The sequence below is a fragment of the Micropterus dolomieu genome, linkage group LG08 (genome assembly GCF_021292245.1).
Source record: "Micropterus dolomieu isolate WLL.071019.BEF.003 ecotype Adirondacks linkage group LG08, ASM2129224v1, whole genome shotgun sequence".
In the NCBI taxonomy this organism is placed as follows: Eukaryota; Metazoa; Chordata; class Actinopteri; order Centrarchiformes; family Centrarchidae; genus Micropterus; species Micropterus dolomieu.
The window spans coordinates 13283842-13308854 of NC_060157.1; the positions used below are offsets into that span (position 1 = coordinate 13283842).

At 40.3% G+C, this 25013-nt stretch overlaps 1 protein-coding gene across 4 annotated transcripts in view; it reads right to left on the reverse strand.

The window, feature by feature from the left end:
- The window catches only part of LOC123975168 (membrane-associated guanylate kinase, WW and PDZ domain-containing protein 1-like), a 107621-nt gene that overhangs the window by 52693 nt on the left and 29915 nt on the right, over positions 1-25013 (reverse strand). For all 4 annotated transcript variants that reach the window (XM_046056398.1, XM_046056397.1, XM_046056396.1 and 1 more), the window contains exon 2: positions 11794-11910. In XM_046056398.1, the coding sequence (XP_045912354.1) occupies positions 11794-11910 (117 nt within the window). The remainder of the gene's footprint in view (positions 1-11793; positions 11911-25013) is intronic.

Genomic DNA, 25013 nt, shown 5'->3' on the forward strand with positions numbered 1-25013 from the left:
AATTTCCTCAGAGAAATGAAAATAAGCGTCCGAAGGTTTATGAATGCGGATCAAACGCCGGGACGCGCGCACACACACACACACACACACACACACACACACACACACACACACACACAAATCCAGGTGAAAAAATCCTCCTGTGCATTAACAAAAGCAGTGGGGCACTGACAGCACTCTGGTGACATCTGATACCCTCAATCGCCTTCCTGCTGTTGATGGTCTGGGGAGCTTCCACTCATTGTCTAACATAGACACACACACACACACACACACAGCTAAACATCTGCTGTTTTTAACCCCTGCTGGTTGTGAGTGTGCACGTGGCAGGGGGGGAGAACACACAAGACCGAGCAACTTCCAACTGACCTGAGAGTGAGATTAGTCTGTTGGTGGGACCGTAAACTGTGCAGGGAAATGGTTGGTTTTATCTAAATGAATTCCAAACAATGCTATAATAGTGTCATACAAAATAGAAAAATATCTTAAATTAAGATGAAAATATAATGTCACATCGAAGTTTAGATTCTTAAATATACAAATGAACAAAAGATCCCATAGCGACAGCATAAAGTGTTTCCAGAATAAACACAGTAGATGTTGATAAGGAAGTGTGTGTGTATTATGAAAACAGAGACAGAGAGATGGCATGAGAAGAAATTACATGCACATCTCAGAGCTGACAGAGCAGGGGAGGGGCAGAGAAAGTCAACAGTCACACAGGGAGTCAGAAGGGAACTCTCTTGGGACTCTAAGCCAATTACCAGAGCAGCATTGATTGAGGCAGCACTTTAAGGCCTCATCTATACAAGTAGTCCCTTAATACACTGGTTAGATGATGGAAACATCTCAACCACAAACTACGGATGGATGGCCATTTGCATCCATTATGGTGTCAGCTGGATAAATCTTTTTAGAGATGCTAATAGAATTAATACAGAATATTACAAAATATTTGGTCTGAACATAGGTTAAACTTATTTTAATTTAAGGATGTGTCACTCCATCTTCATGCATGAAGAAGTCTGCTGCTGCTGAGATGGACAGGTACTGCACTTGTGTTCTCAGTCCTGATCAACTGACCTGGAGACCAAGGTGAGTATTACGTCCTGAGTGCCGGCCGTGGCTGTGTTCAATCAGCACTTCCATCCTCCATTAAAGAGATTGCTGGCACATAATGATTTATGAAGGGGAACGGAGAGAGAATCAATGTAGTGGAGGCCCTCAGATTAATGATTAAGCAAATAGCAGGCCCACTTCAGATCCTATCATGGGCCGAGCTGCTGCTAAGAGCACGCTGTGCAGTAGTAAGTTAAATTAACTACCGTGAGGTTGGGAAAGATTCAGCAAAGAGCTCCAGTGCCACTCCTTCATTCCTACAATGAAACACACACTAAAAACCGTGCACACACAAACTGCCTTCAAAACTAGCTATTAAACACAACAAGTTCTGAGAAAGATTTTCTGTCAAGTATATTGGCAGTGTTACAAAAAAAAGGTCACATTTATGTATAAACCTTTTTGGTGCCACCAGAAATGTGTCCATAGCAAAAAATGTCACGCACCAAAAGTTTTTACTCTGATTTACTTTTACTTTGATCAGACTGTTCCTGGTTTAATTCAAAAGGTTGCTATCTTTACACTGTTTTATTTAGGCCAAGTTATTTTATGACTAGACAAGGAAAAAAACTGCAGATCATCGCATTTGAAGAGCTGGAACTAGGTGATAATTAGGATTTTTGATTGATAAATGACTGAAACCGGTTATGTAGAATTCTTGCCAATTAATTTACTGTCAATCGATCATTTCAGCTCTATATTTGTTAAACACACAAAAAAGGGTTTTATAGAAAATCAAGCTTTTATTTCTCAAAGTAGGCAATCTAGAAAGTACTGTTTCAATCTGAAGTATGTTATTCTCACGAGTATCTAAACATATCAAACTCCCAGCCCTAAATCTATGGAAAGACTTCATCAAAGAGCCTATTTTATTTAAGAAGAGCAGGTTCCTTGCTGTGACTGTTTAACTAAAGGGATGATGCAGTTACCCATTTAAGATGAGAAGCACAGAGGACAGAGGGAGAGAGAGGCCAGACACACAATACTGCTGCTGCCCAATACAACAGGCCATTCTTTCAGCTCGCGCCACAACACTCCTCACAGCGGAGTCTCAGCCGCTATTCTCCTGCTGTTCCCCCTGCTCCCTCCCCATCTCTCCCCTTTCAATATGGGGAAGAAGAATGGGGGGCTGAAAATGAATAGTGGCAAAGCACAATCTGAAGTGTCACTAGCTGGAAATCTTGTAAAATAACATAAAAGATGGCAGATTTTTTTTTCACTTATTAGAAGCCACTATTTATTGGAGAAAACAAGATGGAAAAGAGTAAAGCTTAGAAAAGAGAGCTAGCACTCAAGGAGGCAAAAATGAAGGGAAGATGGATGAGAGAGAAGATGCAGACACATGGCACAACACATCACAGCTCATCAATATCACACCACAAATCTGCATAGGCACTGATTCCCACAGTTCTTAAAAAAAATCCACCTGCCTCTGTAATTCTGCCTCTGTGTGTATCTGTTAGTTCTCCCCACCCACATCCCTTCCAATCTAATCCCAGAGGCCGGGGCATCATTCCCAGAAGAAGAAATAAATGTCACAGATTTACCTCTAGACCGCCCCGCTGCTGCTACTGCTGCTGCTTTCCCCTCATGTTATTCCATAGAAATATTCAAAAAGATAAATCCAAGCAGGTTGAATTCTGCTCTCCCTCTTCTAAGCAAACCATCCATGGATCAGCCAGTTGTCTGTGAGCGAGTTCTAGCTCCCAGCTTGCGAGCTCATTCAGGCAGGCAGCTAGAAGGCAGCTGCCGTTTTTCTTCAAAGCTCCACAAGCAGAGCAAATTAGAGGTCCAGCCCAGCTTAGAGGCTAAGCCATTGTGAGCTATTCACACTCCAGCTCCTGTCTGAGGCCAATGGCTGCAGCCCCACAGCCCCTCTGCATACTCCCGCCCACTACCTCCCTCCCTCCCTGCTGCTCTCTCTCTCTTCCTCTCCTCTGTCTTTCTCTTCTTCCCTTCTCCTTCTATCTTAGCCATAAATATAGACTCTTGACATTACCTAACACATGGTCCCTCCTGATAAACAGCCAGCTTCAGGCAGGTCTCATGACTGAGAAAACCTCTATGAGGTTAAGGAAGGGTGAAGAGTGCGGCAGGACAAGGATATGGGTAAGGATTGAAATGAACATATTCCTGTTGTTACCAGCTGGATAAGATACATATGTAAATATGATGAAAATAGTTTTTAGTTTTACATGAGGGAGTGCAGAGCTGGATTTGTTTACTATGCTTTCACTGGACTAGAGTCTGGACTTGTTTAGGACCTTGGGAGATTAAGAGTGCATGGCAGACCCAAGGAAAGCTTGTACCTGGCAGCGCAGGCCTGTACCTGCATGGACATGGACTGCTGCCCAGGCAACCAGAACACAAACCCAGGAGCTGCCCTGAGGGAAGAGGACTGCAGCTTTCTGTTTGGACACACATGGTCCAATCTTGCCCTCATTGTACCTAAAAGTAAAAAAATAGTAGCTTTACTGGAGTAAATCAACAAAATTGTTGAATGCTAAATTTAGTATATTAAAGTAACATATGCTACCTTAAATACAGTTGGGTATAGACATGTGTTTTCTACATCTTATCCTGATATATTCAATTTGGAATACAAAATTTAGATAAGCAATATGTCTAACAGTGTTTGTTATTGATTTCCCCGTCAACGTGCAGCATGAGTATCCACAATATCACAGTATCCACAGTATTCCTTTGTTAACTAAACGGAAGGCTACTTAGGTTAGTAATAGCAGTGTTACTCTAAGAATGACATTTGTTAGTGTGAGATAGCTCAAGGAGGAGGTTGGACATGTTTTTTGTTTTGGGATTAACATAACTCTAATCTCAGTTTGTATGGGGGGAGGATCATTTCATTTTCATTCATATAGCTTTTACTGGTGAGATGCTTTGGTCAGATTTTGCAGATACTGGTACTGTAAAACTTTGATTAATATCCCGGGCTTTTATTTGCACTGAATTGACCCTGCCTATTTTTTGGGACAGGCGTCCATATGGGACAGACCTTTAATTCCTCTCACACATAACTGAAATAGGCTACTATGAAACAGTTGATTTATTTCAAACAGAATATTAGTGTTAAAAATTTAAAATGATCAAATAATATTAAATACACCTCATTCATTTGATCTAGCTCAGACAAAGGGCTTATGCGCTTTTATTTTGTAAGTAGGTCTTTTGATCGGTGGATCCTTACAGAATCAAGGAATAGCCACATTCGGAATTAACGAGCGGATTTAATGAGCGCTTCAAAAGGTAACGGGAGTCTGCACTTTTTTTTCCCTCTCTTGTAGCCTACCATTGAGGTTACACTGGTAAATCTATAAGAATTAGACTTTGGGGCTTGTTGTTTCGGTTAAATGAACTGAATGATTGAACTGTGGAGAATCTCACCGATCTAATGATGTGTAGCATGTCCATACTGACATCTTGATCATATGTATAAACATTAAATCTTTGTATTAATGATCTAAGCAGCTTAGAAGCAGCTAAAGCGGGCGACCCGGTGGGGTTTAAGAGGTTTTATACATCCAAAGAACTTTTATAAAAAACAGACAAGGCATTTAGTTGAGACCTGCGTTTATTTGTCAAAATGTGTTCCCTCACCAGGCTAGTAAACGGGGTAGGCGGCTATTTGGGACTTGGCTATTAACTAAGTTTTACGGTATATCTGTAAAAAAATATATATATATATATTGCCTGTTAACTGTCTTATAACTGGTCATCTGCACAGTAAAATTACAATGCATAAGTTATTTGTTTAAGGGAATTTTGCGAAATTTTGGGAAATACCAATCAGCTCATGTAGGTACACTAAATATGAAGCTACAGTCAACAGATTTGCCTAGCTTAGCATAATGACTGGAAGCAGGGGGAAAGGGCACTTTAAAGCTAAATAATTAACATGTTATATCTCGTTAGTTTAATATTTACAAAATGACAATTACAATACAACTATCGTACAGTAGGTGAGATAACAGATATAGAGATAACAGAATATATTTGCAAAATGGCAATTCAGCCTAAGCTATTCAATGACAACCAAATATTCAAACAAAGAGCAGAAACACTACATTACCTTTACTGACTGCATAACATATACTGTAAAACATGCAATCCTGAAGTAGATTGGTAGGTTTGTTGAACTCTAAATATGTAAATTAGTAGAGTAAACTGCACTGATGGAGCAATGAAGCTAAAATGTAAATTACACAAGTGTAAATATGATCAACCAACACTGTAAGCAGCCAAATGAACACAAAGTTCAATGAAGAAAGTTAAAGCATATCTAATTTTTAGACATCGACGCTCATAAACAACTAGCTGGCCCCCAGAGAAGATGCACATCCCAACGATCACAAGACACTCAAGCACAGATTAGTCTTGTAAAAGACGACAGGATCATAACAGAGAATCTTTGTTCAGCCAGTGAATTGGCAGAGTTCATTCCCTTGACCTCAAAGACAGGGTTATCATCATCACACTCCACTGACAACTACAAAAACAGAGAAACTAGCTTGCTTTCTGAAATGTAATCTTCAGTGTGTAAATAGTTAATAGAGAATTCACACCTGCTTTAATGAACAATCCCGAGCTCTCTTTTTGCTCCATGTGGACAGGATTCCCAGTTTGACTGAAGTATCACTCAGGTCTGATCAGACAAGGACTGTAGCCCCCCCACAGCCATCCAGAGAGGACTACATGTAGCATTGCTATAGCTGTGGGACAAGATAGCTACTCATTAATCAGGGACTGATCACTTTAAAATGATCCGAGTGACTCTGGGGTGATCCTATCAACAATCTTCACATCTATACTTCACAAAGGGACGACTGTCTTACATGAGCTTGGAGAGGAAAAATGAATAAGAATTTTGTGCTTTATATTTCTGACAGCAGTGGTTTCTCATCATGATTGATTAAGTTAATGTAAGATCAGACTCAAGGTACAGTTTATTCTGAACTGAAAGTGCAGAAACAAAAACAGAGGTTGTGTCTTTTTAATGGTTTCGTCCGGATAAGGTAAGGTGCCTTTGAAATGGGCCAGAGAGAACAGCCTCCACTGCCACCTTCAACCCACTTGCCAGTCACACTCAACGCTAACACAAGAAGGAAGATCTGCAGTCCTTTTAGCCTGTATGTGGTATGTGATTTATTTTTATAGTGAGAAATGATGCCTGGTTATGACTACATCTATAAAATATGCTAAATATGGCAGTGAATACACCAACACATGTATTAAACATAAACCTCACACACAGACACAGTCCTTGTAAACACACACACAGAGAGAGAGAGAGAGAGAGAGAGAGTCTGCACCTGTCTTCATACATCATTACTATGCAAAAACACATATTTGCCCAGCTTCCTCAATGAGCTTGGAAGCCATCCCTTTTCCATCTCTTGTCGTTTTCCAGAGCGAGTCGTGTGTTAGCACAGCAGATATTTGGTCACATGAACAAAATATGAACCGTGATGTGAAAAGCAGGCAAACAGAAGCTGGGGCCCACTCATCCGTTACAAGAATGAATGGCCATCATTAGCATGAGGCTCCCCAGCAGCACCCTGCAATGCAGCGACACACACAATGGCGAGTGCCACGCTTCCCCCTGCCGTTCCCCCCAGAGAAGCCCTTTTGTTTGAGCAGCATCTGGACCTGACCCCCATGCATTTCAGGCCGATGACCCCCCCTTCTCAGCTCCCTCTCATCTCTTCTCCTCTCCTATCCTAACCTCCTCGTAAAAACCTGCTCTGTCTCTACAGCAACCCCCCCCCCCTCCTCCTTCCTCTCTCCTTTTCCTATACCCTGTCCGTTCTTCACACACAGATACCCCCCTCTCCCTCCCTCTTCTACCTCAGGAGTGCAGCCATCTCTTGCTTGTTGAAAAGAAGGTCTGTGTACTAGTGGGCCTTACACAAAGCCTGCAGGGTGAATTAGAAAACCAAAGAGGAAAAAGCACCAGGGCTACTGGCCATCTGTCCCTCTGGGTTGGACGTGCCTGCTCCGAGTGTGCCTGCCCCCCTCTTTCCCTCACATAATTCCCACCCCTACCCCCACCTTCCCTGATTCCCTTAGCCTATATACACAGCATCAACCGCACATACACTCTCTGCCATGCATACATCACAGTCTTTGGATGGCGGATGGCGGTGAGAATGGAAAAAGAAGAAGGAGAGAAGGAGGAGAGAATAAGGAGCTGCCACTTGCCTGGATGCAGAGCGAGCCCGGAGCCAGCAAATCAAACCGTAATCCCTTCCTTTGTGTGAACGGCAAACAGAGAAATTTGTCTCCAACAATGATTTCCCCGAGATCGGCAGTGGAGTGGAAAACAAGGAAGCAAGGGAGTGAAGGACAGCAAGGAGGGGAGGGAGAAAAAAGAGAGAGAGAGAGAGAGAGAGAGAGAGAGAGAGAGAGAGAGGGGAGATGGACGGTGAGAGCAGAAGAGGCAGGGAGACGGTGGGAGCAGCTAGAGTGTGACAAGAGAGAGATAGAGGAAGGCAGCTGAGCCACAGGGACGCTGACACTCACTGGAGGATTTAAAGTGAAGAGAGGAGGACGACAGAGAAGAGAGCAGAGAGAGAGGGAGGGAGAGATCAGGTGGGGGGAGGGAGGAGGATTGGTTCGCTCCGTGGCTCAAACCCTGGGATAACGCCGAGATAACCCCATCCCCAAGCAGCAGCTGTAGATGTGAGAGGGAAATGAATCCCACGAGAGAGAGACTTCTCTATCAATTGTGACATTTGCTGCACGTGATAACAATGGCCATCTGTAGCAGCGGGGCTATGGGGGGGGGGGGGGGGGGGGGGGGGGGGGGGGGGGGGGGGGCTAGTGTTCTTATAAACATACACTCGCACACATGCTCAACAGAGAAAGAAAACACCCCACGTTGGCCAGTGGTGGAGGGGAAAGGCACCTGTTCGAGTCAAGCATGGGGAGAGGGAGCAACACATGTGCTCAGTAGAGGGGGAGGAGATACGAGAGACACAGAGACAAAGGGAGCAGAGGGCTGAGAAGTGTGGCTTTTATTTGACTGCTTTTGTCTGCCTTGTCATGCCAAGAAAATATTTGCATCTGTGTGTGTGTGTGTGTGTGTGAGTGTGTGTGTGTGTGTGTGTGTGTGTGTGTGTGTGAGTGAGTGAGTGAGTGAGTGAGTGAGTGAGAGAGAGAGAGAGAGAGAGACAATAAACAGGAGGTGGCAGCGATAGTAGGTCACCAAGAAAGGGAGAGAGGGAGGGACAGGAAGAACAACATAGAGAGAGGAGGGGTGAACAGTATAAACAAGTGTTAAGACTGACGAGCATTGTGTTGTGGCCCATTTTTTTCCTATTTTTCAGTCATTACCAGGAAAAAAAAGATCAGACAAATACACAAATCAGAAAAAAAGAAGAAAAGTAAATATTAAGCCTCAAACAGAATATTTCTGATGATATTACATATTTTGCTTATTGTCAACAAATCCCATGAAAAGACAAAAACAACAAAGACTTTATTCTACTCGAAGGTACTGTCTGTGTAGCCAAAGCCTTAAATATCTCATCCCTCTGTGCCATAGCCCTACACTGCTTAAGTGGGCCACATTGTTTCACTGGGTGACATGTTCCATTATCAACATGAATGCAGGCACTGTAGTTTATTTTAAGTCGATCCCACATACACCATCCTGCTGCTGTAAATACTCACTAGTACATGTCTGAAAATGGTCCCCAACAAACTATTTACTATTTACTCCAGTTTGAGTCATGGCTGCAGACTTGCAGTAGTGAAGTCTGAGTGACGGATTAACACATTATTGGTTTTGGTCTTTTTATGGGATTTGTTGATGAAAAATATATAATAACACCACCCTTATTGTTTAATTGTTCATCACTACAACTACAGAGTGGGCAGAGTCCATTCACTAGAGACACTAGACCCTTTTATTTTGAGTTGCAACCCAGAAAAAAGTGTAACATTTCCAATTAATGAGTAATCAGGGGCACTTCCTTTCATGAATGCATGGATGTATTCAGGTGACCGTGTGTCTAAGCAACAGAAGTTTTGCTTTATGCTTCAGAAATCCCAGGATTTCAAGCGGTCTATACATTATACTCTGTTTAGTCTTCAAGCACCTACTTGCACCACAGGTAACTGCTGTTGTTTGCTTCTAAACCACTCATCATGAATTGCATTGAGGAAACAAAGACATGGAAGAAATAATCAGATCTTTTATTTAAATGAAAATAGCAGCAGAACTCTGTAAAAATACTCCACTACAAGTAAAAGTTCTGCATTCAGAATTTTACTAACAAATTTTAATAAATGTACAGACGTATTAGCAGCAAAATGTACCAGAAGTATCACAAGTACTCATTATTACAGAATGGTCTCTGTCAGTATTCTGTTAGGATCATTATTTTGCACTAACATCTAAACAGCATTTTAATGTTGTAGCTGGTCCAGCTGAAGCTAAATTTAAACAACTTTAAACACTGTTCGGTAGTGGTGGTTATTCTATCACAATGCATCACATTTGAAAAGATGTTTTGTATCCAACATCCCAATCTGTAAAGTAAACTATAGCTCTCAAATAAATGTAGTAATACTAAGATAAAATACAAGTAACTCAAAATTGTACACAAATACTGAAACAGTAGTTTTGTGGAGTTTTTTCCTTGTTCTTGGGTGGATTGCCATAAAATTTTATACAGACATTTATGTTTCCTACAGGATGAATTGTAATAACTTTGGTGATCCCCTGACTTTTCTTCTAGCGCTTTCATCAGGTCAAAATTTGTTCAAAGCTCAAAGCACCGCTGTGTGTAAAGTACAGCCTCACAAAACCGCTAGCATTGCTGGAGACTTGAAGTCTTGTTAACGGTCAAAATAGCTGCAGTATTGTACCAAGAGCTAATGTAGCTCTGTACATTTTTTTATGCACATTTGGACATTTATCAGTACTTTATCAACACATTTCATTACAACAAAGCAGAGTAAAAAAACAGCAGATCTGAAAATAATGAGGCTCTTTTATCATAAGATGAGCAGAAAGAACATTATAATAAAGCTCTGAATGAAACTGATTCCATGAGCTACATATTGTTCCTCCTATCTATAATCTCACATCTAACTGATCGAAGGTTTATTGCCCTAAACTAACTTCAGCTTCTCAGGAAAGTTGGGGCCAATGAACTTCATTCAAGTTCATTAGAAGCATACTGAAGCTTTAACATTTCCAATTTAAGGTTTACACCAGTCCACTATAACACAACTTGCACTCATTACAGATTATGGCCTAGGTGTGGTTCTTCTTGGATTTAAATCATGTTAAGGACTTTTAGAGGCATGACGAGGCAAATGTATCAGGTATTATTTTAAAGATTTTTTAGAAATAAAGAGGTGAAAGCACCCAGTGCGATATTCATTTTAAGGTATTCAGAGGTCAAAGTCTGCAGTATGAAAATTTTAGTTTTGGGACTTTTAGAGTCATTAAGAGGTAAATGTATCCAACATTTCTATTTCAATATTTGTTAAAGAAAGAAAATGTAATACCTTTAATCATCATCTGACCTATCAGACTGCCTTACAAAATGCCTTACGAAGTATTTAGCATTTTTATTTTCTTTATGTTTAATTTTAAAGGACAGACAGCAACATGTTCATCACATAATCAGGCAGGAATCTATTTTCAATATATCAGAACATCATAATCCCAGGCAGCGCACCGAGGGAAGCTCAGAGAGTCGGATTTGCCGGTCACATGGCTGAGCCAAAGAGAAGGACAGACAGCAGGAGAGACAGGAAGAGAGTGAAACGGCAAAGAACAGAGATACAGAGATTTATTAAAATACACAAATCTAGTCTAGAAGCCACATTTTATTAGTGCTCCTTAATATTGTAATGCAAACAGATGAACGCGCACAGCCAAGCCCCAGTCCGCAGAAACAGAAGGAAATGGTGTTTGATGAGAAAGATCTCTCATCAAAATCATGTCTATGCATATGTGTGATGAAACAATTCCTCAGGGGGAAAACAAACACAAACACTCTCTCTAATCACATCCTCAATAGATCCACTGTGCCGTTTTGTTTAAACACTTAAAGCCTCATGACCTGTGTGGTTATCACAACTCAAGCAAAAGTCTTTTTTAACACAAACATGAGTACAGTAGGAAAATGAACTGAGAAGAGCTGGATTGTGTCACCCAACCGCAAATCAAACTGTTTGTGACATAACTGAGCCCAGCTGTGGAGTCTGGCACGGAGCTGGGTCTGGCTTGAGCCACACTTTTTGTATATTTCACAGCTATGCAAGACAGCTGCAAAAATGGTGCTCAGGCGCGGTCAAAACACGAGTGGCTTTAATGGAGGGTAATATGGAACTAACAGTTATGGTGTTTGGAAAATGTATGTTTGTTTCTCTTATCATTTGTTAGAAGCAGAGCTGGTGGGGATTTAAAATGATGAAAGGGAAATAAAGTGTAACAGAATAATTTATGGGTGAGTGAGAGGGAAGAATGAGATTAATGGGAGATGAAACAAATGAGAAAGAAGCCAAAAGAAAGTGGGTCATTAGGGTAAAGATGAAGAAATGATGCTAAAGACTGGTTAAAGACACCATTCTTAAGCCAGACGTCCTCATTTAGGCATCCACCATCACATTATTGTCATTACTAATGTTTTTACTCACAAGGCACAGCATGGCGATACAGATTGGCTCGGATAGTCTTTTGCAGCTCATGGTCGGGGGAAGACTTCTGAAACCTCAAGCTCAGGTAGTGCTTCAGGTCCTTGTTGAGCTTGTGACCTGGAAACAGCAGACAGACAAAAACAGCTCAAGTAAACAAACGTAGAAAAACCTGCTTGTCTCTTCATTGTTTACACGCTGCCATTTTGGCCAGAAGTAAGGTCATGAAAGGCTGTGCCACTTGCACAGTTGATACTAAAGATACTAAAAGATCACAGGGCCAGCCTTGTTTAGCAAATTAGAAAAATCAAGAGGTCCTCCTGTAAATATATTATATTATATAAATTTGTTTTGCACTTTGTTTACATGTAAATATAATGAAGTTGAAGTAGCCATGCTAGCAGCTCTGTAAGCTAAATGCTCATATCAGCATGCTAAGATGCTCACTGTGACAATGCAATCATGCTGATGTTTAGCAGATAATGTTACTATTAAATACTGTTTACCATTACAAACCATTTTTACCATCTTAGTTTAGTTTGTTAGCATGCTAACATTTGCTAATTATCAATAAAACAATGTACATCTGATGCTGATGGGAATGTCATTAGCTTAGTGGTATCTATTTCATCAGATGGTTATGGGGCAAACAGCAGAGAAATAAAACATATTAGTTTGAGTAGAGCAGAGAAATACACACCGTACGTAACAGGATGGTTAATTTAGAAAGATATAAAGAGATTGAGTTTGGGTAATTATTTCAAAGAGTCTCTGATTGGCTGCAACTCCAAGGATTACTCAGCATCTATCCAGTCAGAGGTGCTGATGCTGCTGGCTGAGTTTGAACAGAGCCCCGACGCTCACAATGGGGCCAGATGGTCAGAGCTCGCTCTCACGCCAGTGTCTCATTTAGGACCATTTAATGATCTCCAAATATATCATCCATGTCTGGGAGAGCTGGCAAGCAGTTCTTGGGGGAGGTGCCATGGCCTCCTGTCGGCCCCTGCTCACAGCGGAAGAGTTTCTCCTGGCTCTGCTTTGAGATTGCACGGTCAGTGTACTGACTGCCTTTACTTTGGAACTAATGGGAATTATAACATGATTTAAAGTTGTAGTAAAAAATTAAAATATGGAGTGACATGTAGCTATATTAGACTGTTAAGCCTCTACCCAAATGTCCCTCAACAACATTGTTAGATACATACACTACAGAAATAAATTAGCTTATAGCCAAGTCTGGTACAGCTTCAGAAGATGTGCATCTCAACCACATTCTTTGGAAATGTAAACAAGGCTTTTACTAGGTGACATCCAAATACAAACCTGCTTCTATGACATTGCTCTGCTAACTATTATAGCACTTGACAAGCTAACTGTCAAGTGCTGGAAAAGAAAACGGAAACGGTGCCTTTGAGATCTAGAAACCTATATAGTATATGCAGTATTTGCATTTTTCAATATTGCTGATTCTTGTTGTGGACTTTTGTTCTCTAATACTTAATACCTACCGATGAGAGGTTTACATTATTCAATCATTTTTATTTTGTTAATAGTAGGTAGAAATAGTTTTCGCTTTTTTGCTGGGAGTTAGATGAGAAGATTGATACCACTCTTATGTTTGTACGGTAAATAATTAGCTGGAGTCAGCAGCCGGTTAGCTTAGCTTAGCATGTAGACTGTAAATAGTGGAAGACCGCAATGTTGGTTCTGTCCAAAAGAAACAAAATCCAACTACCAGCATTTATAAAACTCACTCATTAATAAGTCATGTATCTTGGAGGAGGTACCAAAAATGACATTTTGACTGTATGCTAAGCCAAGCTAAGCTAACTAGCTGCTGGCTTCAGCTTCATAGAGACATAATATTGGTATCAATGTTCTCATCTTTGTCAGTAAGCAAATAAGCTCATGTCCCCCAAAACTATTACTTAAAGTTAAGTTACAGCTGTGGCTGAGGTTTGGGAGTTAGAGGAAGGGCTGCTGAGAGACTGGAGTCGAGGACAAGGACAGACCCATCAGGAGCATCAGTGTAGCAGCTGAGAAAGTGAAAACTGTCTTACAGCCGAGTATCGGTCATCTGTCCTGAGGTGTGGCCCTGTAATGACATCATCATCTGTCAGCCTCAGCTTCACATCCACCTCCTACCCCCATGTACATAACTATAAATACTGAAGCATGTAACACTCATAATTGTGAAACACTGGGACCCAAAAGACAACAACACACAGGCATCTAATGCTAAAATGATAAATCTAAATCAAAGCAGCCGCTAATACATTTGTCAAAATGAAGCCCGAGAGATTACAATTCAAAAACAGTCCATCTGACACATTTGTCACGAAGAAATATGAAGCACGGTGATAATTAGCCTATAACAGTAACATTTAAGGTGTAAAGCACATTCAGAAACACAGCTAAGATAATATTATCATAGCCATGATTGTGACTCTGGTAAGGGGCATTTTCTACCCAGAAGTGGAGACACTGGTTGGTAGTCTACTTTGCTGTATTTTTCCGTTCCTCCACACACACACACACACACACACACACACACACACACACACACACACACACACACACACACACACAGCCCACTGTGTAATTCAGTGCAAGCAAAGCACAGTCAGGTAATTGTTACCTAGCAACCAGCCAGTGCTGACGACCATCATTACAGTCCCTGCTAGGCAAGCAGCAGTCAGATTGTAAAAGGAAAAACACACACACACACACACACACACACACACACACACACACAGCATTCTTTCAATCGGTGCATCCTCGGCTGCTCAATTCCCATGTCTGTGGTAATTTGATTTATATAAATAGCACCTCATCAAAAATAAAATATGTTACACATACATTAGTGTTTGCATTCACTGTCGTGTCAGTTTTGCTGGCTCAGATGCTTTCCCTGAGATAAGGACTGCTGCCAGGAACGACCCCCTCCTGTGGGTACGTACAGCTAGCAGGGGGCGGGCTTCCCAGGTGTCATGCTCCATCAATGAGGAAGTCATAAAAAATTCAATATTTATGAGGATTAAAGATGTGGGGATCAGAGATTACAATCACACTACTGTGGCTTGTGTGTGTACAGTTCATACGCTGTTTACTTGATTTCTCTCTGGATTTTTTATTACAAATGCTGTTTTGCTAAACAAATGATCAGATGTTATCGTGCTGTAGATTTAGGTAGGTGTAGGTAGTTTCTGTCACATCAGGACAGACAGTAAATTCATGATTCGATGTGATTTCAGCTGTGTCTGTTTTCATTTCAGAAAAATGAGGCGATCCTTTGAATATGCTACACATTGTTTATGTTTTTTTCCCAACTCTTTATTGAACATGTTAAAAGACAACAACAAAAACTAAATAAAAACAAACAATCAACAAAAAAGATCATCAGCAGATGATCCAAATAACAGTCATGTTCAAAGGGGTAGGAAGAAGTTAGAATAACTTTTCTTGTCCTACCCCGAATTCAATGATATGTTTTAACTACTTAAATTGTTTGCATCACTTAGATATTCCAACTAAATAAAGATCAACAAAAAAGAAAATCACTGTTCCAGCTCATATCCATCAAGTATTCTTTTTTAAATAGAAATTTCTGTTGCAATAGGTTTTTACATAATTTTAAATCATTATTACTGTTGTTCCACAGGATAACACCCTGGGTTGTTATAGAGTGGAACTTACTATTTGTTCGAATTAACAGTTTACTAAACATTGATATTCCTCTGAAATTGTACATGTTTTCTCGTAGTTGAAAAAGCTCTTGGATATTTCTAGGCAATTCGTTATTGTGTGCTCTAAAAACAATTTGAATAGTTTTGTAGTCAATCAAATCTTTGAAATTTAATATTTTGAGTTTAATGAACAATGGGTTTGTTGGTTCTCTGTAGTAGTAGTAGTTTTATGTATGATTCGAATAGGTCTTTTTTGTAGGATGAAGATTGGGTATGTATTTGTTTTTGTAAGTGTTCCCCCATACTTCCACACAATAAGTCATGTACGAGAGTATGAAGGAGCAGTCCAGCATATTTAGAGAAGCCTGATTCAATAGGTCTTTGGCTTTATTTAATATTGCTAATGACTTGGATATTTTGGTTTTAATATACTTTATGTGAGGTTTCCAGTTTAATTTGTTATCAATAACTACCCCGAGGAATTTTATTTATAATTTCAATTTATTATAACATTCAGCAGAGTTTTCTTGACCCAATTACAGTGGTTTCCCAGCAGCATGTAACAAAGAAAAACAAAAACAAAGCTTTAAAATCCAACAAAAACAACCAGATGTGGCAAGAAAACTGCACTGTTCCACAGATTTTGAATTGAGACTGTTGTCTTGTATACAATAAGATACAGGATATTGTTACTGGGATTGTGCTGGACATTCTCATACACTGTGTCCGCTAATCCCCAGCTTAAACTGTGCTGAAATTTCTACAAAACCGATGTGTATTAAGGGATTACATTTTATTAAAAGATTTATTTATGTTAATGTTAGAAGAAGAGTAAAAGCTCAGAGAGCTCTTTTATAGCATACATCAATATAATCAATATCAGTGTATTAATGCTAATATGTCTTTATAGTCAATAGTCTACAAGGACATTTATAGTAAAACAGCAACTACTCAAACTCACTGTTTTTACAGAGAGTAACCTGTTGGTCCAATGGCAACAATATGTAAAATTATAAAGACAAAAATAAGAAATAACCAGAATGTAGAATGAGTTTACAGCCACATTTAGGAGCTCTGTGAGGCTGCACTCAGGCACATGCTAAATGCTAATGTCAGCATGCTAACATGCTCACAATAGCAATGCTAAAGCTTTGTTCTAGACAACTTGGTACGCGAAAATTTCCGACCTACAACTAGAGAAAGTACAATGGAGCGCCTCTCAGAGTTCCTACTTGAACTTGGTGCAAATCTAGACCCCAACTTCATGAAGAGACAGTTGTCCGACGTCACACAACAATGGAAGCACCCATGGAAGCGCATACTATATATGGTAAATCATCAACTAAAAGGCCATCTAAAATATATTTGCCTGTATTTAATTAAGATAATACATACTATCATATTGTAAAACCTGTTCTGTATGTAAATTGATGTCAACATATGTCACCAATGTTAGCTGGTTATGGTAAACTATGTCTGAAAGTCTCCTCTACACAAAAGTTCACGAAAATGTTAAAAATGCCAAACAACGTGAAAACATTAAGACATATACAATATTTATAGACTTCTGCAGATTACCAACCGATATAGCTATGGGAACACAGTTTCATCAAAACGGCTCTTTTTAATTAACAACAAAAGCACTGCTGAGTGTTCAACTGCGTGTACACTTGACAAAGAAATCAGTTTGTCAGTTTTTCATTCAAATTTAGCGTTCAACACTTAGCGTTCGGAAGTCGGAAATTTCCAACCTCCAACTGTGAATGGAACACAGCAGGTATAATGTTTTCCATGTTCACCATCTTAGTTTAACGTATCAGCATGTGAACAGTACTGTAGCTAATAGCACAAAACACAAAGTAGGGTTAGCTTGAGGAATTTCCTAGTTTTGCAGGTGTTTAAAAGCAAAGTATTGGACAAATTCAAACTTTGATCTGATGATGGCATTAGATGAAAAGCTAAGGGTTCATTAAAGTCATTAGCTGAGATATTGAGTTGAAATCAATAACTGATTACCATCGGCAGAAAATTGCAACAATTATTTCAAGTAAAATGCCATAAATTAACAGCATCTAAAATGTGAATAATTTTCTTAGTTTTGTTTGATAGTAAATTGGTTGTATTTTGAAATTGGTGTGTAGGTCAGACAAAACAAGCAGTTTAAATAGGTCATCTGGGGCTCTGGTGAACTGTAATGGGCGTCTTTCATGATTTTCTGGCATTTTTTAGACCTTAAGAAATTTTAGTTTGTTTGGAGCCGGCTGCTAAAAGCAGCATGTGTGTGACAGAGATCGGTGCTTTTCAACGCTGGATGAGGCAGAAGAGATGTGTGCGAGGATGTGAGGCCCCTGTCCTCTTACAGATAGACAGAGAGTGAGAGAGAGAGATGGGTTTAACCCAAATAAGAGTGGATTATACACATCCTCCATGCCTCCAGTCAGCATTACATAACCTTAAATCTAGTTATGCATCCCTGTCTCATTTTGGGGCTGGGGGAAGGGTGTGTGTGTGTGTTCTCAAACATCTAAAGGAGATAGTGATTCACACATTCTCTCATATATATTTCTGTGGACATGAAAACAGATATACACACATAAAATGATTTTAAGGACATGATCTTAATTGGATATGTTGTCTTAAGAGCTCATTTTCAAAGGCTTAGATGTTTTTATCTTGTGCTGCATGGTATGAAAGAAGAAGTAGACATTTCAACAAAAAGTCAGCATTAACATACCAGCCTGATAGCAAAAGAACACAAACATATGGTAGTGGCTGCATTAAATCATCAGCAGAAGACTTCCAAGCAGCTGCGGCCCATAGTACCACACAACAGCTGCCATCACTACGAGTCACTGCTACTATCTGTCAATCACGCCAGGTGGTTACCATTTCGAAAAAGAGTGCTAGACATCCAAAAAGGAGTTGTGGTAGGGGCTTTGGATTGTTTGTATGTAAGACTAGATAAATCAAATCAACATCTCATAGAGAATGAACATTAATTTAAGGAAACGTCTGTGTGTGTGAGGCTCTGTTCAGCTGCTGATTGGGATTCATCTCCCGTCCTCCAGCTCAACACTGCCCTCTGTGTCTCCAAGCCTCACCACTGAAAGTCTGCTTCACACAGACCCGTTACCATAGCGTTACCACAGCAACCCACAGCCAACCAGTGAATAAGATGAGCCATGTGTGGTCATTATGGGCTGCTGCCCCCCAGTGGTGGATATCAATTGTATAAGGTTGAAAAAAAAAAACAACAACACAGATGTGAGCTCAAAAGATGTGATTGTTATCCCTTGTGGTTGCAGTTGGAGTTCATTTAAACATTCACATCAGCCTGTAACATCAGCTACTAACAGATAAATGAGGTGAACTGTTTTCCCCACCATTACAAAATCAAGCAATAGTGGAAAGTAACTAAGTACATTTAGTCAAGTACTGTATATTTAATTGAGTATTCCCATTTTATGTAACTTTATACTAGTACTTTACTACTTTAATATTGTGCATTTTATACGACTACATTTCTCTGACAGCTGGAGTTACTTTTCACATTAAGATTTTACAAATGATGCATTGTTGCAGATACCTGTAACATTAAAATTCTGCTTACGTGTTAACACATCAATAATAATATCTAAATAATAGGATGTGTAATACTGTAACACTTAGAAAGGAACCAGTATTTAAGTACCTTTTGCTGATTACACCTTTGTACTTTTACTTCCATAAAATCTTGACTGTAGGATTTTTACAGAGTAGTATTCCTTCTTTTACACAAGTAAAATATAGACACTTCTTCCACTACTGCCACCAAGGTGTTTGTAATGCACCTAAAGTACTACTTGCAACATCAGTTGGATAGCAGACACAAGCAATCTGCAACTAAGCTGTAACAAATACTGTAAGTCTAATGGATTTAGTAAAATACCAACACAATTGTTTTCTTTCAGAAGACCCCAGATACAGACCCCACATAGATATATATATACTGGCCACAGCAGGAAAAATCCCTAAATTATAGCTTCTCTCTGGGAGAAGGGTTAGCATGCTATACAGTTAAGACTCTGCAATTGGTAAGTGATGAACTACTGCAAGCAAAATACATATTACAATATAAGATGAGCATGGCAACATTGAGAATGAAAACATTCTCAAACAAACTCTTGTTTTATCACTATTTACCCAAAAACAGGTTCAAAACAAACACAAACATCACCAAAGAGAAATCAACTTTGTAACTCCACCCAGCTTCTGGAGTGAGCTGGTGCAAGAGTGGAGAGAAAAAAACCTACAAAGATGCCGGCCAAGAGTCAGTATGCATGCATCTAGTCAGTGCAGCAGTGGTTGACACATGCTGAGAAGAGCTCTGGTCTTGTGTGTCAGGCTTGTCTTTGTGCGTTTCTCTCTCCCTTGGAAGTTGCTGCTGGCACAGATTAGGTGTTAAATGACAGGCAGGTTGCCCTTGCAGTAATTGGAAGACACACAGACACATCTCTCTACCTAATGAAACACCACCTGTAGTGATGACAGAGAGGATTACAGTGCAAGACAAGCCACCTTCCCGGGCTCGACCCCCACCAAAGGGTGTTGGGCTAAGGTGACCCTGGGTAGGTGTTTGGCATGAAACCACTAGGTGCACCGCCCATTGCTCTTTAGAATTCATGCAACTGGTATTACATGCTGTAAAGGAATAGTTTAACATTTTGGGGGAAATTGTCTAGTTTGCTTTCTTGCCGAGTCAGAAGAGAACATTGATGCCACTCATATCTGTCTGTTATAAATATGCAGCCAGCAGCTAGTTATCTTAAGCATAAAGAGTGGAAACAAGTGGAAGCAGCTAAACCTGGCTTTGGCCAAAGGTTAAAAAAATCCACCTACCAGCACCTCTAAAGTTTACAAATTTAAACATTATATCTTGTTCATTTAACCTGAACAAAAAGTGTAAAAACAATAATTCACCATTTTTTGGGAGGGGGTTATGTGCCGTTATTTTTCTTGGCCAGCACCAGTTGATAGGCAATCAGTGGTGACTCCAAGAAGTTACAGATACCATCCAAGAAACCATCTGGTCCTTCCACCCGACAAAACAGTTTTTACAAACAATGTTCTGTTTCCAGTCTTTATGCTGAGCTAAGCTAACCTAATGTATCTCGTTTTTTGTCGGTACAAAAATACAATTAGTGGTTTAAAGGGTTTATGTGCTGGACTATTTTCTATTACACACAGATATGATGTTAATTAGTGAGCTTTAAAAGAGCTGGTCAGCGGATTTTGTTACCTTCAGACAAAGCCAGGCTAGCTGTATCCTGTTTGCACTTGTTGTGCTGAGCTAAGCTAACTGGCTAACACAATAACTAATGGTAGCAGTCAATGAAAAAAAAAGATTTCAGAAGCAGTGGTTGGTTGGGGATTTCACAAGCCTGTCTGTTATCACATTTTGATTATAAAGGCTCCGCTCTGTCTGCATCCTTCTATCTGATGTGGTTCTGTGGCACAGCAGCAGCACCAAACTAAACGCAATTACAGATACAAAACCACACAATGATTGTCCAATACAGTTTTATTTCTATTAATTATTGTCTTCTAAATCTTAAAATTTCCCTCTTTGTCATCATCTCATACAGCTCCCAAGCCATCTCAGGCTGATAACCCAGAGCTCAAACTAAGCACAAAGAGACGGCATTTCCTCCAGAGGACAAATAATATTGTATTTCCTCTGGCCAATTCCAAATAATGGCCACAGAGTAGGAACTGGAAATGCTGGTTCTTAAACAGTAAATTCCATTGTTTCAGTGGCTTCCTGTGGGTCTCAGGACATCCCGTCAGTCAACACTGGACTCTCCAGTTACAGATGAGAGCATTTAACTCTACATTATCCAGCAATATAAGTAGGGGATGTCTGAGAGAGGTGAACATTGGGAGGGATGCAACGGACAAAACTAATCAAGTACTTCTGTTCTCAGTGATGGGTTTCACTCGACCCTCTTGGAGTGATAAAGTAGCTGCCATATGCAGCTATTACACAGCTATTATCCTGGCTGAGAGGCCATGACAGCTGATACAGAAGACATGATAATAATGATATTAACATGGGACACGCTTGTTTTGTTCTCATGTCAATTAAACACATTCACTCTCTCCCTCTTCTCTCTCTCTCTCACACATACACACACTCTCAAACAGATATAAAAACAGTGTGTTTATAGCTTATTTTCTCCACTTACAGCCCGCCATCTTATTGCTGCCTTCCGTGAGCCCTACAATCAGCATGGCAGGGGTGGAGAGGAAAAAACAACAATCACAAAGTGGTCCGCCATAAAGCTCTGGACGGTCCTCTGACTTCTTCTATAATTACCTCCATAACCAGCCACGCCCAGAGCTGCTTTAATGTTATTCCCAGTCCAAAGCTCTGTTCAGTGGGGAGCATGGAAAAACCAGACAGGAGCCTTACATCATCATATTCAGCTAAAGTGTTGACTTAATTCCTAAATAATAAAATCAATCGACTTAATGTCAGTGCATCATTTTATCAACAGGTGCCAAATTGCATCTACTAGCCTATACATTACTGCTGACCATATCCCAAAGTGTAATAGCTTTTTAGATTGGCAATTGTATCAGTTAATGTCAGCGTGGATTAAGAATCAATTTACACAGATTTGAAACTAATCTGTGACGGTTAAAGGTTGGGTATGCAATCCTAATCCTATATACGTCCTTTTGTCAAATTTAGCGAATATCTCCTCATGTTCTGCTAGCTGTCCATTCTGTAATAGTGTTTGTACACAACCCTGGCTCTGTAAATGGGAAAGTGGCTTGAGCGAAGCCACACAACACTATTCCAGCCATGATTTATGTGTCAGGTAACATTAAATGACTTGCCCACGGACATTAAGATTACTTTCCAGTTTGCCAAGACATGCTGTTGTTGTGATGTTAGCTGTAGTAGCTCTGGGACCGTCTTGTCCTCTGCATGTTAGCTTCGCAGCAGCATCTGTAGCAACAGTTTGCTAACCCACAAAATAGCTAACGTTAGTTACATTACATACTGTTGTGTTGTTGTTCGCTCTACATCATGGTATTTATCATGTGTTGAATTTCTCCAGAATTGCATACACCACATTTAAATATGGTGATACATTTGAAAATACAGGCTGCTTTGAAAGGTCATTCAGGACTTTGTTCTGGGACATCAAAGCTCATGAATGCCATGCTGTTGCTATATGTGACACAATAAACGAAATATAACATATAACAAACTGGAATGATTAATGTGTTACATGATAACAGCTCAAAGTACTAGACGACAATTAATTCACTATTGTGATAATCGATTAATCATTTAAGATATTTTCTTGTCTTCTCAGACAAAACAAACAATTTAAATGGCTTTAGGAAATTGTGATGAAACTTTTTATTTTTAATTATCATTATTATTATTATAACAGTCTATACATTAATCGAGAAAATAATCAACAGATTAAAGGGGTAATACGTAGTGGTGCGGTTTTAAGATCACAACCAGGTGTGTGTTCGTACGCGTACTTGCTTGAACCCATGAGCGAGCATAATCCGAAACACAACCGCTTTCCTACAGGGATCCCACAATGAACGCGGAAACACTGGCATGCCGGCTGTGGCTTTTTACCAGACATGTTCAGGCTCTGTTACTTCAATGTTCCCGGCTCATACAGTGCAGCGAGCCACGATATTGGCACAACACCCCCGGAAAAAAGGCAGTGTGACAGAGGTAGACAGGGAGACAGCTTCACGCAATATGCTGGAAACTCAGGTAAACTCCCCACTGCAACGTTACAGTAATATTTTTATCAGCTTGAGGTTGAACTAATCCATCCTCATTACATGATAAAGTTATATTTACTGCATTTAGTGAGCTAGTCTGAATATTATATATAATGAGATTGCTGCCACACGTTATAACAGTTAGACCGCAGTAAGTTAACGTTATTATAGTAAATGGTTCTTCTAGTGTGTTGTTGTCCTGTGCAGTTATTTTGCATTATTATATATTATGAGGGTCACGTAAGTTACAGCGACTGAAAGGGTGGAGAAGCTGTCTACCTGAATACTGGTAAAACGACAATAAATGCTGCTCCTGCCTTGCATCAAGGCTAGTATAAACAAATCGCTCCACATTTGCTTTGTACCGTTACATAATTTCTTGCAGGGTGAGGGTGAGTCGTGTAGAGCTGACATCGCTGACTCGTGCCTTCTCATGAAAAGCATTCAATAGTGGCTGTTACAAAAACAGACAGAGTGAGGCTCGTGAGCTCGTGAGGGCTACATCCTGACCCGGTGCCTTCTCATTAAAAGCAGAATAGTGGCTGTTCCAAGAAACAGACAAAACAGGCATGTGGTTCATTTCTAGTGAGGCTTCAGCCTATTGACAATAAGGTAAAGTGAAAGTTTGACTTATTAATAACCCCTTTAAATAAAAATGAAAATAATCAGAAATAACACGATATTATAAAGAGTCAGTTTATAAAAAGAGTATGCCAGGTTTTGCATTGGTGGTTTGTGTGAGGAGGCAGGTGGGCCAGTCCTGACCCAGTTCTCCAGTGCTGTGCTGCTGAGTCAGAGTCAGAAGTGCATGATGGGAGAACTGGTATGAAGGAAGAGTCACAGACAAAAGACATACACACGCAGGCGAGCAGAGGCGGTATGTTCCGCTCCAGTGCGCTGCATCTGTTCAATGCTAAATATAACCAGAGAAACCCAGGCCTACCGCTCCCTCTGCTCTGTGTTAATAGCTGAGTAGGCCAAAGGATGGAGGAAGAAAAAAAACGAGGCAGGGAGGAGAAAGAAAGGTTGGTACGATTGTAAAGACTAAAAGAACGAGTAAAAGCTTGCTTGAGGGAGAGGGTTGAGAAGAGGGTCAATCTTGAGGGATGTGGGCAACATCCCAGATACACTGAGTTGCTTATAAATTCTGCCAGCGCCCAAAAACATTTTAACACAGACTAAACATGGACTATGTTATTGTTTCTATGCTATTCCTGTCAAATACTGGAATACCAAACTCAACATACTCCAGATGGCAGGATCTCTATTCTTATCCCCTGAGTTCATTTTTAAAGTAAAAGGAAAACACTTCTCTGTGCCATGTTTCTAAAAAAAAATAATAATAAAGCACACAAAGCAGCTATTTTAATGTGTCCTTTGTATCTTTTTTCCTCCCGAGGGCAACACGTGTAAAAACACTGAACCTTCGAGTGGGCTGAAACCACCCTGCCGCTGATGCATCAAGCATCAAGCTTCCAACGGTATGTGAGCATGCCATCAGTTCTAACTGGCTGCTTCTGTTAAATGTCACTGCCTTCCTGGCCGTCACACACAAAGGGCCCCTCTGTGATTAAAGTCCCCTCTTTCACAGGAGCCAATGACCACGGGCAATGAGACAGAGATGAGAAACACGTCCCCATCTTCCCACCCTCCCTCCGTCCCTTGCTGTCTCGGCTGCAGCAGCAGACTGGAACGCATCAAACCACGGGGACGAGTGTGTCATCACCAGCCCGC